Source organism: Gallinula chloropus (assembly GCF_964237585.1).
Source record: "Gallinula chloropus genome assembly, chromosome: 2".
Taxonomy (NCBI): domain Eukaryota; kingdom Metazoa; phylum Chordata; class Aves; order Gruiformes; family Rallidae; genus Gallinula; species Gallinula chloropus.
The window spans coordinates 162908892-162924877 of record NC_140086.1 but is presented as its reverse complement, the minus strand read 5'-3'; the positions used below and the strand labels follow the sequence as shown (position 1 = coordinate 162924877).

Below are 15986 nucleotides of genomic sequence, written 5' to 3'. Positions count from 1 at the left end.
GGCCTTCAAGGAGCCACGTGGAGAAGACGAGGGGCAACGGGGGCCAGTTGAACTGGGGGAGGTTTCACCTCTGCTTTGGCTGTCCAGTGAGACCAGTTGTTCTCTAGAAGAACATCCCTGGGGACACGGTGGAGACCCCAGTGCTGGAGGTTCTCAAGATGAACCTGGATGGGTTCCTTCTGGATCTGTCCTGGGCCAGCCAGGGTTGTCCTACATATCTGGGATCCACAGAGTCCATCCCTGGGGACTTCCCAGATGTCACCCCTCGGCTCTGCCCCAGGCAGGCTTGTCCCTGCTTGATTCCCAAGCTGCTGGGAGAAGGTGTTTGATGGTCTCCACCCAGCTCTGAACCTGCTGGCTGGCTTCGGGCTTCCCCTTGCTGGGTTGAACCCAGGGTCATCTTCTGGGAACCTCCTCCTGAAGGTTCCTGCTCGGCCTGGGGGAGGGTGACGGTGCCCAAGGCCCCTGTTTGGTCAAGCCCACCTGGTTCTCTGTGAAGGACAGATGTCTCCACCGCTCCTCCCAGCCATAAAACACCCTGGCAGGCTGGAAAGTCCCCGTGGGGCAGGGTGGCTTCTTCATCCAGCCCCACTGGGGTGCAGAACCCAACTCTGGTGTCACCCTACGTCCCCACCAAACCAGTGTTGGCTCCTTGGTGGCCACCTCGGGGTGTGGTGGCTCGTGGTGGGTCCCCAAACCCTTTGGTCCCCCTTCTGCTGAGCCCAGAGGTGACGGGGGGACCGAAATGGGATGGGCTCAGCTCCTGGCTGGATTTGGCCCGAGAGGAATTTCCCTGGTGGGACGGGTGGACGTGGCAACGCCCCAACTTGGTGGCTCCATAAAGGTGTCCCCAGCGCGGTAGGGTGGCAGGAGGCAGGATGAGGCCCTGCAGAGCCGTGTCTGTGCTGCTGCTGCTCCTGGGGCTGAGTGGAGCCACCACGCCGGGGCCGGGTGGGTCCACACCGGGGCTGGCCGGGTCCACCTCACCGGGGACACCGGGGCCCTGGGCTGTGAGCTATGAAGAGGTGGTCGCAGCGGCCGTGGAGCTGCTCAACGCCAGGGCCGTCAGTCCCTACATCCTGCGGCTGCGGGAGGCACAGGCCCAGCCTGGATGGGTGAGTAGGGAACCCCCATCCCATTTGGGGGGGTGTTGGGAATGGTGGTGCTGTGGGCTCCATGATGGATCCCATCTCCTCTCTCCCAGGGCTCCATCATGGATCCCATCTCCTCTCCCAGGGCTCCATCATGGATCCCATCTCCTCTCTCCCAGGGCTCCATGATGAATCCCATCTCCTCTCTCCCAGGGCTCCATGATGAATCCCATCTCCTCTCTCCCAGGGCTCCATCATGGATCCCATCTCCTCTCTCAGGGCTCCATGATGGATCCCATCTCCTCTCTCAGGGCTCCATGAGGGATCCCATCTCCTCTCCCAGGGCTCCATCATGGATCCCATCTCCTCTCCCAGGGCTCCATGAGGGATCCCATCTCCTCTCCCAGGGCTCCATCATGGATCCCATCTCCTCTCCCAGGGCTCCATCATGGATCCCATCTCCTCTCTCCCAGGGCTCCATCATGGATCCCATCTCCTCTCCCAGGGCTCCATGAGGGATCCCATCTCCTCTCCCAGGGCTCCATCATGGATCCCATCTCCTCTCTCCCAGGGCTCCATCATGGATCCCATCTCCTCTCCCAGGGCTCCATGAGGGATCCCATCTCCTCTCCCAGGGCTCCATGAGGGATCCCACCTCCTCTCTCCCAGGGCTCCATCATGGATCCCATCTCCTCTCTCAGGGCTCCATGAGGGATCCCACCTCCTCTCTCTCAGGGCTCCATGAGGGATCCCATCTCCTCTCTCAGGGCTCCATCATGGATCCCATCTCCTCTCTCAGGGCTCCATCATGGATCCCATCTCCTCTCTCAGGGCTCCATCATGGATCCCATCTCCTCTCCCAGGGCTCCATGAGGGATCCCATCTCCTCTCTCAGAGCTCCATGGTGAATCCCATCTTCTCTCTCCCAGGCCCAGGACCTCCGGCAGCGGCAGGACCTGAGCTTCACAGTGGAGGAGACTTCATGCCGATCTCCAGGGACACCCACCCCCTCCTGCAATACCCGCTGGCTCGGGGTGAGGCTTCATCCCGTGTGGCCGCAGCGGGGAACCGGGAAGCTGCTGAGAGGGAAACTGAGGCACGGGAGGGTTCATGCTCCTCATGGCTTCGTCTTCTCTGCGTCCCCCTCTGCTTCTCCACAGGCGGTGAGCTGGTGCCGGGGGTCCATCTTCCTTGAGGAGCAGCAGCCCACGGTGGAGCTCTCCTGTGAGAAGGTGCCTGGTGGGGTAAGGAGGTGGCCAAACCAGCACCATGTCCCCTGGATTCATCACCAAAGGGGTTTTGGAAGGGGGGAAGTGTCCTCTGAGTCCCCCCCCACCTTGGTCCCCTTGAGCTTTGACCCCTGGTTGTCCCCACAGCTCAGCCGTGTCCGCTCTCCCTGGCTCACCAGCCTCTTCTCCAGGATCAAGGAGAAGCTGGGGACCTTCTTCAGCTGTGGGAAGATCTGGATCCGCGACCGCCTCAACCTCAAGAAGCCCAAACCCTGAGGAGGGGGGCACTGGCTGAGCCCCCCCCAAAGCTTCAGCACCCCCCTTGCCTGGCTCTGCTTGGAGCCAACACCCCTGCAGTGCCCATCGTCACCCATCCTCATCCTCATGGTCACCCACCGGCGTGTCCCAGCTCCTGGAGGGGTCCTGGGGGGTCCTGCCCCTCCCCCCCCCCCCGAGCTGGAATAAAGATGCTTTGGGGTCATGTGTGTGTGGGTGTCACAGCTCAGGGGGTGTCACAGCTCAGGGGGTGTCACAGCTCAGGGGGTGTCACGGCTCGGGGGGTGTCATGGCTCGGGGGGGTGTCACGGCTCAGGGGGTGTCACGGCTCAGGGGGTGTCACAGCTCGGGGGGATGTCACGGCTCAGGGGGGTGTCATGGCTCGGGGGGTGTCATGGCTCGGGGGGGTGTCACAGCTCGGGAGGGTGTCACAGCTCAGGGGGGTGTCATGGCTCAGGGGGTGTCACGGCTCAGGGGGGTGTCATGGCTTGGGGAGGGTATCACAGCTTGGGGGAGGTGTCACGGCTCAGGGGGGTGTCATGGTTCATGGGGGGTGTCACAGCTCAGGAGCAGGGGCAGTGGGCAACCCCACCTTGGGGCAATGGGATGGGGTGAACTCAGCCTTGGGGGGCACCAGGACACGGTCCCAGTGTCACCCCCATGCCCATGGGGCCCTGCACCACCCCAACAGCCCCCCACGCGCCCCATTGGGAATGGGGGGGATCCCAGGGGCTCTCTCTGCCCTGGAACACCCCAGGGAACAGGGCTGTGACCCCAAGGGGGCCACCAGCCACGTTGGGCCCCCCCAACCCTCCCCTGTGTGTCCCCCCCGAACCCAACTGTCACCCTGTGGGCTGGGGCCAGGCGTTTCCGGATTGGGGGGGCAGGGGGGGCCCAAGCCCCGGGAGGGGGTTCCCCAACTTCCCCAGGCTGGGGATAAAAGGGGCCGGGCCCGGGGCAGGGGCAGCAGGAGGATGCTGAGCCCCTGGGTGCTGGTGCTGGCGGTGCTGGGGGGGGCCTGCGCCCTCCCCGCCCCGGCCCCCCTCGCCTACACCCAGGCGCTGGCTCAGGCCGTGGAGTCCTTCAACCAGCGGCCCGAGGTGTCCAACGCCTTCCGGCTGCTGAGCGCCGAGCCCGAGCCCGCGCCGGTGAGTGGCCCCGGCTGGGGACACCCCTGGGGACAGCGCGGGGCGGCAGGGCCGGGCTGGGGACGGGGGTGGGCAGAGGGGCGGGGAGGGGGTTTGGCTCCCCTTCCCAGCCCTGGGGTGGGTTTGGGTACCGGGTGATGGGCACTCGTAGTCCTTGTGGGTGCCACCTCCCTGGGGACATCCCCCATGGGGACATCGTGGGGACCCCAGAACCACGTTGGGGAGAGTGTTGAGGAGGGGGGTTGGGGAGGGGGTTGCTTCCCCCCCTTTCCAGCCCTGGGTTGGGTTTGGGTACCAGGTGATGGGTGCCCACAGATGTCAGTGGGTGCCACCACCCTGGGGACATCACTGGGTCCCCATGGGGACACCAGGACCGGGTTGGGGAAGGGGTTGGATGCGATGTTGGAGGGTTATTCCCCCTCCCTGCCTTGGGTTGGGGTTGGGTACCAGGTGATGGGCACCCACAGTCCTCAGTGTGTGCCACCACCCTGTCCCCACCCCTGTCCCCACCTCTGTCCCCACAGGACGTCCAGCTCAGCTCCCTGCAGCGCCTCAACTTCAGCATCATGGAGACGGGGTGCCCGGCGCGCTCCGGGCTGCGCCCCGACGCCTGCGAATTCAAGGAGGACGGGGTGAGCGCCGAGGGGGGACCCCCTTTGGATAAGGGGTTTGTTTGGGGGGTCACACACCTCCTGTGGTGTCCCCACGTTGGGGACAGCCCCCTCCCCAACCCCAGCACCCCTCCCTTTCTCCCCAGCTCATCAAGGACTGCTCAGCGCCCGTGGCCCAGCGCGGTGGCAGCCTCCAGCTCGATGTCACCTGCGTTGACTCCACCGTCGATGTGAGTTGGGGGGGGGGTGGGGGGGTGTCTCCTGGGGACCCTAGGGTTTGGAAGGGGGAAGGAATTTGGGGAGAGGGAGGGGGGGTTTTCCCCACACCCTGTGACCCCCTCCTGTCCCCCCACAGCCCGTCCGTGTCAAACGGTTCTGGCCGCTGCTGCTGCGGGTGGCGGCCACCGGCATCCAGCTCTTCAAGTCCATCAAGAGGAAATGAGACCCCCCCCCCTTCTTCGAGGGACAGGGGGTTTGGACACACCCCCCCTTTACACCCCCCCACCCCTCCAAAATAAAGCTGCTTCACGGCCCTGCTGAGCCTTTTCCTGCTGGTGTCACCCAGTGGGGACCAGGGGTGGGAATTGGGGTGGGGGGGGTGACGGTGATGGAGGGGGTCAGCATCCCCTGTGGTGGGTACCAGATGTGTGCAGAGACTTGTCACCCCCCCTCCCCTGGAGTGTGTCCCCCCCACTGCACCCCAAAACACCCCAGGGATCAGAGGGTCCCTTGGGAGCCTATGCCTGCTGCGTGTTCTCCATGGGGGGCCGTGGGGACTGGAGGGGACGGGAGGGGACAGGAGGGGACGAGAGGGGATGGGAGGGGACAGAAGGGGATGGGAAGGGACAGAAGACACACCCCGTGTGTGCCTCAGCTTCCTCCCCGTGTGCCTCAGTTTCCCGCACAGGACGCAGGGAGCAGCCCGGCTGCCTCAGTGCCTCAGTTTCCCGCCCAGGACGCAGGCGGCAGCCCGGCTCCCTCAGTGCCTCAGTTTCCCTTCGTGTGCCGCAGTTTCCCTTCGTGTGCCTCAGCTTCCCGCCCAGGACGCAGGCAGCAGCAGCGCGGCTCCCTCAGTGCCTCAGTTTCCCTTCGTGTGCCTCAGTTTCCTGCCCAGGACGCAGGCAGCAGCAGCGCTCCTCCCTCAGTGCCTCAGTATCCCTTCGTGTGCCTCAGTTTCCCGCCCAGGACGCAGGGAGCAGCAGCCCTGCTCCCTCAGTGCCTCAGTTTCCCTTTGTGTGCCTCAGTTTCCCTTCGTGTGCCTCAGTTTCCCGCCCAGGACGCAGGCAGCAACAGCGCGGCTCCCTCAGTGCCTCAGTTTCCCTTCGTGTGCCTCAGCTTTCCGCCCAGGACGCAGGGAGCAGCCCGGCTCCCTCCGTGCCTCAGCTTCCCTTCGTGTGCCTCAGTTTCCCGCCAAGGACGCAGGGAGCAGCAGCCCAGCTCCCTCAGTGCCTCAGCTTCCCTTCGTGTGCCTCAGTTTCCCGCCAAGGACACAGGGAGCAGCAGCCCAGCTCCCTCAGTGCCTCAGTTTCCCTTCGTGTGCCTCAGCCTCCCACCCAACGTGCAGGCAGAAAGCCCGGCTCCCTCAGTGCCTCAGTTTCCCGCCCAGCACGCAGCGAGCAGCCCGGCTCCCTCAGTGCCTCAGTTTCCCTTCGTGTGCCTCAGTTTCCCGCCCAGGACGCAGGCAGCAACAGCGCGGCTCCCTCAGTGCCTCAGTTTCCCTTCGTGTGCCTCAGCTTCCCGCCCAGGACGCAGGGAGCAGCCCGGCTCCCTCCGTGCCTCAGCTTCCCTTCGTGTGCCTCAGTTTCCCGCCAAGGACGCAGGGAGCAGCAGCCCAGCTCCCTCAGTGCCTCAGCTTCCCTTCGTGTGCCTCAGCCTCCCACCCAACGTGCAGGCAGAAAGCCCGGCTCCCTCAGTGCCTCAGTTTCCCGCCCAGCACGCAGCGAGCAGCCCGGCTCCCTCAGTGCCTCAGTTTCCCTTCGTGTGCCTCAGTTTCCTGCCCAGAACGCAGGGAGCAGCAGCCCAGCTCCCTCAGTGCCCCAGTTTCCCTTCGTGTGCCTCAGTTTCCCGCCCAGGACGCAGGGAGCAGCAGCCCTGCTCCCTCAGTGCCTCAGTTTCCCTTCGTGTGCCTCAGCTTCCCGCCCAGGACGCAGGCAGCAGCCCGGCTCCCTCCGTGCCTCAGCTTCCCTTCGTGTGCCTCAGTTTCCCGCCCAGGACGCAGGCGGCAGCCCGGCTCCCTCAGTGCCTCAGCTTCCCTTCGTGTGCCTCAGTTTCCCGCCCAGGACGCAGGGAGCAGCCCGGCTGCCTCAGTGCCTCAGTTTCCCGCCCAGGACGCAGGCGGCAGCCCGGCTCCCTCAGTGCCTCAGTTTCCCTTCGTGTGCCTCAGCTTCCCGCCCAGGACGCAGGCAGCAGCAGCGCGGCTCCCTCAGTGCCTCAGTTTCCCTTCGTGTGCCTCAGTTTCCCTTCGTGTGCCTCAGTTTCCTGCCCAGAACGCAGGGAGCAGCAGCCCAGCTCCCTCAGTGCCCCAGTTTCCCTTCGTGTGCCTCAGTTTCCCGCCCAGGACGCAGGGAGCAGCAGCCCTGCTCCCTCAGTGCCTCAGTTTCCCTTCGTGTGCCTCAGCTTCCCGCCCCGGACGCAGCGAGCAGCCCGGCTGCCTCAGTGCCTCAGTTTCCCTTCGTGTGCCTCAGTTTCCCGCCCAGGACGCAGGCAGCAGCCCGGCTCCCTCAGTGCCTCAGTTTCCCTTCGTGTGCCTCAGTTTCCCTTCGTGTACCTCAGCTTCCCGCCCAGGACGCAGGGAGCAGCCCGGCTCCCTCAGTGCCTCAGTTTCCCTTCGTGTGCCTCAGTTTCCCTTCGTGTACCTCAGCTTCCCGCCCAGGACGCAGGGAGCAGCAGCCCAGCTCCCTCAGTGCCTCAGTTTCCCTTCGTGTGCCTCAGCCTCCCACCCAACGTGCAGGCAAGAAAGCCCGGCTGCCTCAGTGCCTCAGTTTCCCTTCGTGTGCCTCAGTTTCCCGCCCAGGACGCAGGCAGCAGCCCGGCTCCCTCAGTGCCTCAGTTTCCCTTCGTGTGCCTCAGTTTCCCTTCGTGTGCCTCAGCTTCCCGCCCAGGACGCAGGGAGCAGCCCGGCTCCCTCAGTGCCTCAGTTTCCCTTCGTGTGCCTCAGTTTCCCGCCCAGGACGCAGGCAGCAGCCCGGTTCCCTCAGTGCCTCAGATTCCCTTCTTGTGCCTCAGTTTCCCTTCGTGTGCCTCAGCTTCCCGCCCAGCACGCAGGGAGCAGCCCGGCTCCCTCAGTGCCTCAGCTTCCCTTCGTGTGCCTCAGTTTCCCGCCCAGGACGCAGGCGGCAGCCCGGCTCTCTCAGTGCCTCAGTTTCCCGACCAACACGCAGGGAGCAGCCCGGCTGCCTCAGTGCCTCAGTTTCCCTTCGTGTGCCTCAGCTTCCCGCCCAGGACGCAGGCAGCAGCGTGGCTCCCTCACTGCCTCAGCTTCCCTTCGTGTGCCTGAGTTTCCCGCCCAGGATGCAGGGAGCATTCCGGCTACCTCAGTGCCTCAGGTTCCCTTCGTGTGCCTCAGCTTCCCGCCCAGGACGCAGGGAGCAGCCCGGTTCCCTCAGTGCCTCAGTTTTCCTTCGTGTGCCTCAGTTTCCCGCCCAACACGCAGGGAGCAGCAGCCCGGCTCCCCCAGTCCCTCAGATTCCCGCCCAGGACGCAGGGAGCAGCAGCCCGGCTCCCTCAGTGCCTCAGATTCCCGCTCAGGACGCAGGGAGCAGCAGCCCGGCTCCCCCAGTCCCTCAGCTTCCCGCCCATGACGCAGGCAGCAGCCCGGCTCCCTCAGTGCCTCAGTTTCCCTTCGTGTGCCTCAGTTTCCCGCCCAGGACGCAGGCAGCAGCCCGGCTCCCTCAGTGCCTCAGTTTCCCTTCGTGTGCCTCAGTTTCCCGCCCAGGACGCAGGCAGCAGCCCGGCTCCCTCAGTGCCTCAGCTTCCCGCCCAGGACTCAGGCAGCAGCCCGGCTCCCTCAGTGCTTCAGTTTCCCTTCGTGTGCCTCAGCTTCCCGCCCAGCACGCAGGGAGCAGCAGCCCCGCTCCCTCAGTGCCTCAGTTTCCCGCCCAGGACGCAGGCAGCAGTCCCGCTCCCTCAGTCCCTCTGTTTCCCGCCCAGCACGCAGGGAGCAGCAGCCCGGCTCCCTCAGTCCCTCTGTTTCCCGCCCAGCACGCAGGGAGCAGCAGCCCCGCTCCCTCAGTCCCTCAGTTTCCCGCCCAGGACGCAGGCAGCAGTCCCGCTCCCTCAGTGCCTCAGTTTCCCGCCCAGGACGCAGGCAGCAGTCCCGCTCCCTCAGTCCCTCTGTTTCCCGCCCAGCACGCAGGGAGCAGCAGCCCCGCTCCCTCAGTCCCTCAGTTTCCCGCCCAGGACGCAGGCAGCAGCCCGGCTCCCTCAGTGCCTCAGATTCCCGCCCAGGACGCAGCGAGCCCTTTATTGCCTCAGCCCAGCCCCACCGAGCCGTGGATGTTGAAGTGGATCCTGGGCCGGATCCGCCGGATTCTGCTCAGGAACCGTCCGAACCGGCCCCGCTGCACCAGCACCGGCTGCCGAAGGGACAAGGGGGTCACTGGGGTACAGGGGGCGGCTGCCCCGGACCTTGCACCGCGGTTCTCATACCTGAACCCGCCCAGCACCCCACACCTGCGAACCAGCACCCCACACCCGGGACCCCCCCAACCCAGCACCCCACACCCAGCACCCCAAAGATGGGACCCCCCGACCCAGCACCCCACATCTGGGACCCCCCGACCCAGCACCCAGCACCCCAAACCTTGGACCCCCCAACCCAGCACCCCACACCCAGCACCCCAAACATGGGACCCCCCGACCCAGCACCGCACACCCAGGACCCCCCGACCCAGCACCCCACACCTGGGACCCCCCCAACCCAGCACCCCAAACATGGGACCCCCCGACCCAGCACCCCAAACCTTGGACGCCCCAACCCAGCACCCCACACCCAGCACCCCAAACATGGGACCCCCCAACCCAGCACCACACACCTGGGACCCCCTGACCCAGCACCCCACACCTGGCACCCCCCCAACCCAGCACCCCACATCCAGCACCCCAAACATGGGACCCCTGAACCCAGCACCCCACATCTGGGACCCAGCTCTCCACACCCAGCACCCCCCAACCCAGCACCCCAAACCTTGGGCCCCCCAACCCAGCACCCCGCACTCAGCATCTCACACCCCATTCCCCAAAGAGTGGGATCCCCCCCAACTCAGCACCCCACACCCAGGACTCCCCCCGCCCCCAGGTCCCCACACCCAGGTTCCATACCCAGCACCCCAAACCTGGGACCCAACACCCCAAACCTTGGACGCCCCACCCACACCCAGCACCCCAAACCTGGGACCCCCCAACCCAGCACCCCCCAACCCAGTGCTCTGCACCCAGCATCCCACACCCAATTCCCCAAATTTAGGACCCCCCCAACCCAGCACCCCACACCCAGCACCCCAAACATGGAACCCCCCGACCCAGCACCGCACACCTGGGACCCCCTGACCCAGCACCCCAAACCTTGGACGCCCCAACCCAGCACCCCACACCCAGCACCCCAAACATGGGACCCCCCGACCCAGCACCACACACCTGGGACCCCCTGACCCAGCACCCCACACCTGGCACCCCCCCAACCCAGCACCCCACATCCAGCACCCCAAACATGGGACCCCTGAACCCAGCACCCCACATCTGGGACCCAGCTCTCCACACCCAGCACCCCCCAACCCAGCACCCCGCACTCAGCATCCCACACCCCATTCCCCAAAGAGTGGGATCCCCCCAACTAAGCACCCCACACCCAGGACTCCCCCCGCCCCCAGGTCCCCACACCCAGGTCTCCGTACCCAGCACCCCAAACCTGGGACCCAACACCCCAAACCTTGGACCCCCCACCCACACCCAGCACCCCAAACCTGGGACCCCCCAACCCAGCACCCCACATCCAGCACCCCAAACATGGGAACCCCCCGACCCAGCACCCCACACCTGGGACCCCCCAACCCAGCACCCAGCACCCCAAACCTTGGACCCCCCAACCCAGCACCCCACATCCAGCACCTCAAACATGGGACCCCCCGACCCAGCACCCCACACCCAGGACCCCCCCCCTGCCCCCGGGTCCCCACACCCAGGTCTCTGTACCCAGGACCCCACACGTGGGACCCACCAACCCTCCCCTCCCACCCAGGACCCCCTCCCAGCACCCCACTCCCTGTGCCTAGCACCCCACACCCAGCAGCCCACAGCCCACATTCAGAGCCCAGCACCCCACACCCAGGGCACAGCATCCCACTCCCAGCACCCCAAACCCAGCACCCCGAACCCAGCACCCCACTCCCAGCACCCCAAACCCAGCACCCCAAACCCAACACCCCAAACCCAGCACCACAAACCCAGCACCCCACTCCCAGCACCCCAAACTCAGCACCCCAAACCCAGCACCCCAAACCCAGCACCCCACTCCCAGCACCCCCTCCCACCCTCCACCACCCATGAGCTACCCCTTTTGGGGACAACACCCCCCAAGATGTGTGGAGAAGGAAAACCACCCCCACCCATGGGTGCTGGGGGGTGGGTGCCACCCCCCGGGCCACCCCCCAAAACTCACATCAGCCGAGGCATCCGTGCAGCGCAGGTCGATCTCAGGGGAGCTCTGCCCAAACTGCACCGGCCCTGAACACTCCTTGATCACCTGGGGATGGGGCAACACACACAGCACCCAGCGTCACCCAGGCTTGAGGACACCCAGGTCGGGTCCCCCCCCCCTTCCTCCAGCCCCATCCTCATCCTTCCCCCGTCCCCCTCTCCTCCTCCAGCCCCATCCTCATCCTCACCCCGTTCTCCTTGAACTCGCAGTCGTCCAGGTTCACTCTGGTGCTGGGGCTGCACTCGGTCTCCATGATGCTGAAGTTGAGTCTCCGCAGCAGGCTCAGCTCCACGCCCTGGGGGGGGGTCATGGGGTGGGTGGGTGGGGGGGTGTGAGGGGGATTTGGGGCACCCACTGAGAACTGTGGGCTGGGGTGACCATTGTGTGTGGGTACCTGGTATCCAAAGCCAACCCAGGGTAGGGAGCAACCCCCCTGTATTACATCCAACCCCCTTCCCCAACCTGGGTCTGGGGTCCCCACGATGTCCCCAGGGTGGTGGCACCCACTGAGGACTGTGGGATGCCCATCACCCAGCACCCAAAGCCAACTCAAGGTGGGGAGCAACCCCCTTGCATCACATCCAACCCCCTCCCCACCTGGTTCTGGGGTCCCCACAATGTCCCCATGGGGACGTTCACAGGGTGGTGGCACCAACCAAGGGCCCATCACCCGGTACCCAAACCCAACCCAGGGCTGGGAGGGGGGAGTAGCCCCCTCCCCAATCCCCCTCCCCAACCCGGTTCTGGTGTCCCCACAATGTCCCCATGGGGACTCAGCAGTGCCCCCAGGGTGGTGGCACCCACCAAGGGCCCATCACCCAGTACCCAAACCCACTCCAGGGCTGGGAAGGGGGCCAAACCCCCTCCCCGCCCCTCTGCCCACCCCCGTCCCCAGCCCGGCCCTGCCGCCCCGCGCTGTCCCCAGGGGTGTCCCCAGCCGGGGCCACTCACCGGCGCGGGCTCGGGCTCGGCGCTCAGCAGCCGGAAGGCGTTGGACACCTCGGGCCGCTGGTTGAAGGACTCCACGGCCTGAGCCAGCGCCTGGGTGTAGGCGAGGGGGGCCGGGGCGGGGAGGGCGCAGGCCCCCCCCAGCACCGCCAGCACCAGCACCCAGGGGCTCAGCATCCTCCTGCTGCCCCTGCCCCGGGCCCGGCCCCTTTTATCCCCAGCCTGGGGAAGTTGGGGAACCCCCTCCCGGGGCTTGGGCCCCCCCTGCCCCCCCCAATCCGGAAACGCCTGGCCCCAGCCCACAGGGTGACAGTTGGGTTCGGGGGGGACACACGGGGGAGGGTTGGGGGGGACACGCACACGGGGGGCGTGGGGGGGACACATATGGGGCGTGGGGGGTCCCTGGTGTGGCTGGTGGCCCCCTTGGGGTCACAGCCCCATTTCCCAGGGTGTCCCAGGACAGGGGGACACCCTGGGACACCCCCCATACGCAATGGGGTGTGTGGGGGGCTGTTGGGGTGGTGCAGGGCCCTGTGGGCATGGGGCTGACACTGGGACCATGTCCTGGTGCCCCCCAAGGCTGAACTCACTCCATCCCATTTCTCCAAGGTGGGGGGTGTCCTTTGCCCCCCCTCCCAAGCCGTGACACCCCCTCTGAGCCATGACACCCCCCTGAGCCATGTAACCCCCCCGAGCCATGACATCCCCCTGAGCTGTGACACCCCCTGAGCTGTGACACCCCCCTGAGCCATGTAACCCCCTCGAGCCATGACACCCCCCGAGCTGTGACACCCCCTGAGCTGTGACACCCCCCTGAGCCATGACACCCCCTTGCTCCCACGAGTTGTGACACTCCCCTGAGCCATGACACCCCCACCCACATGCACACATATGACCCCAAAGCATCTTTATTCCCACTCTGGGGGGGACAGGACCCCCCGGGGTGTCCCCAGGAGCCGTGACACCCTGTGGGGGGGCCGAGGCCGCTGGGGTGGCCGTGAGGATGATGATGATGCCGATGGGTGACTGGGGCAGGTGCCGAAGGCTCGCAGGGTGCTGGTGCCACGGGGCTGCTGGGTGGGGGAGGAGAGGAGAAATAAGGGTGGGCTTCACCCTACAGCCAACAAACCATCCCCATAGGGTGTGTGTGGGGGACAGCCCAGTCCCCACAGCCCCCCCAGTATGGGGGCACTGGGGGGGGGGGTTCCTCACCGGCTGCTGCCCACACTCCACCATCGACAGCGGCACCTCGGGCAGGAAGGCGAAGACAGAGACCTGGGCTGAGCACCACAGCACCTGGGGATGGGTGGGGGGGCCCTCAGCACCCTGGGGGCACCATCCTGCTCCCCCTCCCCCAAGCCCCCCCGGTTGGGTGGGGTGGGGGGAACACCCTGTCCCATACGTTACCCGGCCTGGGTGGGCTCGGCAGCGACGCTGCGGGGGGGGTTTGGGGCAGGGGGGCTGGCGGGCCGTGAAGTTGAGGCTGAAATGGGTCCCCCAGTCGAAGGTCTGTGGGGAAAAGAAGGAGGGGTGGAGCCCTCAGAGGCTTCCCAACACCAGCATGGAAACTGGGAGCCCTTCCTGGGATGGGTGCCCAACCCCAGGGTCTCCCAGCAGCACCCACCCTGCTCCTACCGTCCTGGTGACTCCCAGCAGCTTGGAAACTGGGGTCCCAGTAAGGATTGCTGGGATGCTCACCCAACCCCAGGGTCTCCCAGCAGCACCCACCCTGCTCCTACCGTCCTGGTGACTCCCAGCAGCTTGGAAACTGGGATCCCTCCTTACTGGGATCCCCACCCAACCCCAGGGTCTCCCAGTAGCACCCACCCCAATGCCCACCCTGCTCCTACCGTCCTGGTGACTCCCAGCAGCTTGAGCAGCCTCAGCTCCTGCCCATGGGTCTCCAGCACCGACCTCACCAGGTCACAAGGAGCCGATGTCCCCGCTGTCCCCGGTGTCCCCGGTGTCCCCACAGCACCCACCACCACCAGCACGGCTCCCAGCACCACCAGCACCATGCTGCCCAGGGGATGAGATGGGATTTGGGGCCCCTGCTCCAGGTTTGGATGGTTTCCCAGGCAGGAGGAACACTGGGGCCCCAGTAAGGAAAAGGATCAGGTTGCTGGTGTTGTCCTTGGCGCCGCGCCGAGGCCGAGGTGGTGGTGATGGACATGGAGCCAAGAGGAGATGCAGCCATGGAAGAGGCTTGGTGGGACTGACCCCCTTTCCATGGCCCCTTCCCTTTGCTTCTTCCCAGTTTCACAGCACTGGGATTCAGCCAGCTGCACTGGGGATCCCATTCCTCCCCAATCCTGGAGCAGGACCATCCTCCCAGCTCCTCCAGACAGAGGAACCAGGAGCTCCCACCCCTCTCCTGCTCCCTTTAGATGTTTTGGGATCTATTTAACCCCTCTCACTCCACTCAGGCTCAGTGAAATCCCCAGTTCCTGAGTGGAGACTGTGGGGTTGGTGGGATTTTTGGGTTTTCCCTCAACTGGGGTTCACTGGGGACTGCACCAAGCCCATTCTGCTCTCCCAGTTTACGTTCCCTGGGTGAACTGGGCTCATTTCCCCCCACATTTGGTATTTTACTGTCCTCTTATGGACACCAGCAGGTCTGAGATGTGCAGGGACGTGGGATGCTGGAGAGCCTGGAGCTCCACAACAGGGAGGTGGAATGCTGGAGGGCCTGGAGCTCCAGAACAGGGACGTGAGAAGCTGGAGCTTCCCCCTTTCTCTGGGGAAGAGCCAAAAGGGAGAAGGAAAAGAAAATAAGCCCCCCACCCCTCCAAGAAATCCCTGGGGCATAAAACCCAGGAGCTGGAATGGGGTGGGTGGGGGCTGGCTGAGACACCTGGGGCCACCGAACCACCAAGGACCAGGTTGAGCTGTTGGGAAGAGGATTTGATCAGAGAATCCCAGACTGGGCTGGGCTGGGAGGGACCCCAAGGGTCCCAGAGCTCCAACCCCCTGCCACAGGCAGGGCCACCAACCTCCAGGCCTGGAGCTACACAAGGTTGCCCAGGGCCCCAGCCAACCTGGCCTGGAACACCCCAAGGGATGGAGGTGTTCCATGGAGGGAAGTGCTGCCTATGGTCAGAGCCAGATCCCAGAATCCCGGGATCCCCATGGCTGGCAGGGATCCATGAGGCCCCTTTGCTCCCCTCAGCCTCCTCTTCTCCAGGCTGAGCAACCCCAGGGCTTTCAGTCTCTCCTCCAGACCCTTCCCCATCCTCGCTGCCTCCTCCAGACACTCCCACAGGTCCCTGTCCCTCCTGTCCTGTGGTGCCCAGACCTGCCCCAGGGCTGGAGGTGAGGCCGCCCCAGCGCAGGGCAGAGCGGGACAAGCCCCTCCCTGGGCTGGGTTGAGAATCGTGGAACCACAGGATGGTTTGGGTTGGAAAAGCCCTTCAAGCCCACAGAGCCCACCCACCTGCCCAGCCCTGCCAGTCCAGCACCAGACCATGTCACCAAGCACAACCTCTGCTCTGCTTTCAACCCCTCCAGGGATGGGGCCTCACCCACCCCCTGGGCAGCCTGGGCCAGTATCTGACCCCCCTGTCAGCACAGACATTGTTCCTGATGCCCAACCTCAGCTTCCCCTGGGGCAGCTTCAGGTCCCAGGCAGAGCCAGGAGGTGGGTGTGAAGACATGGGGCAGGGGGGGCACTGGGGTGAGCCCCCAGCTCCCAGTTTCCCCTCCCATCACCCGGCTTTGCCAAAGGGCAACCTGGTGAGAAATGGGAACAGAGGAGAGCTGCAGAGTGATGGCAGCCTGTGCCACAGCCCCACAGCTCTGCCAGGGAAGAACTTTGCCCTCCCAGCTGAGCTGACCCTGCCCTGGGGCAGCTTGAGCCCATTGCCCCTCCTCCCAGCTCCTGGCCCCTGGCTGCAGAGACCATCGCCCACCTCTCTGCACCCTCCTGCCAGGGCAGGGCAGGGGGGAGAAGGGCTCCCCTCAGCCTCCTCTGCTCCAGGCTCAGCACCCCC

At 65.7% G+C, this 15986-nt stretch overlaps 3 protein-coding genes across 3 annotated transcripts; 2 read left to right on the top strand and 1 right to left on the bottom strand.

The window, feature by feature from the left end:
* Positions 1-878: 878 nt before the first annotated feature.
* Positions 879-2596, top strand: LOC311188651 (cathelicidin-B1-like; the record flags this gene model as incomplete). Its single annotated transcript, XM_084260110.1, has 4 exons — positions 879-1115; positions 2021-2125; positions 2252-2335; positions 2468-2596. 4 exons carry the CDS (start codon positions 879-881, stop codon positions 2594-2596), a joined length of 555 nt encoding a protein of 184 aa, XP_084116236.1.
* A 974-nt stretch (positions 2597-3570) lies between these two features.
* Positions 3571-4797, top strand: LOC311189130 (cathelicidin-1-like; the record flags this gene model as incomplete). The annotated part of the gene is made up of 4 exons (XM_084260710.1): positions 3571-3744; positions 4269-4376; positions 4502-4585; positions 4711-4797. The coding sequence occupies 4 exons, from the start codon at positions 3571-3573 to the stop codon at positions 4795-4797; spliced, it is 453 nt and encodes a 150-aa protein (XP_084116836.1).
* A 4027-nt stretch (positions 4798-8824) lies between these two features.
* Positions 8825-12174, bottom strand: LOC311188748 (cathelicidin-2-like; the record flags this gene model as incomplete). The annotated part of the gene is made up of 4 exons (XM_084260240.1): positions 8825-8929; positions 11011-11094; positions 11237-11344; positions 12001-12174. 4 exons carry the CDS (start codon positions 12172-12174, stop codon positions 8825-8827), a joined length of 471 nt encoding a protein of 156 aa, XP_084116366.1.
* Positions 12175-15986: the final 3812 nt, after the last annotated feature.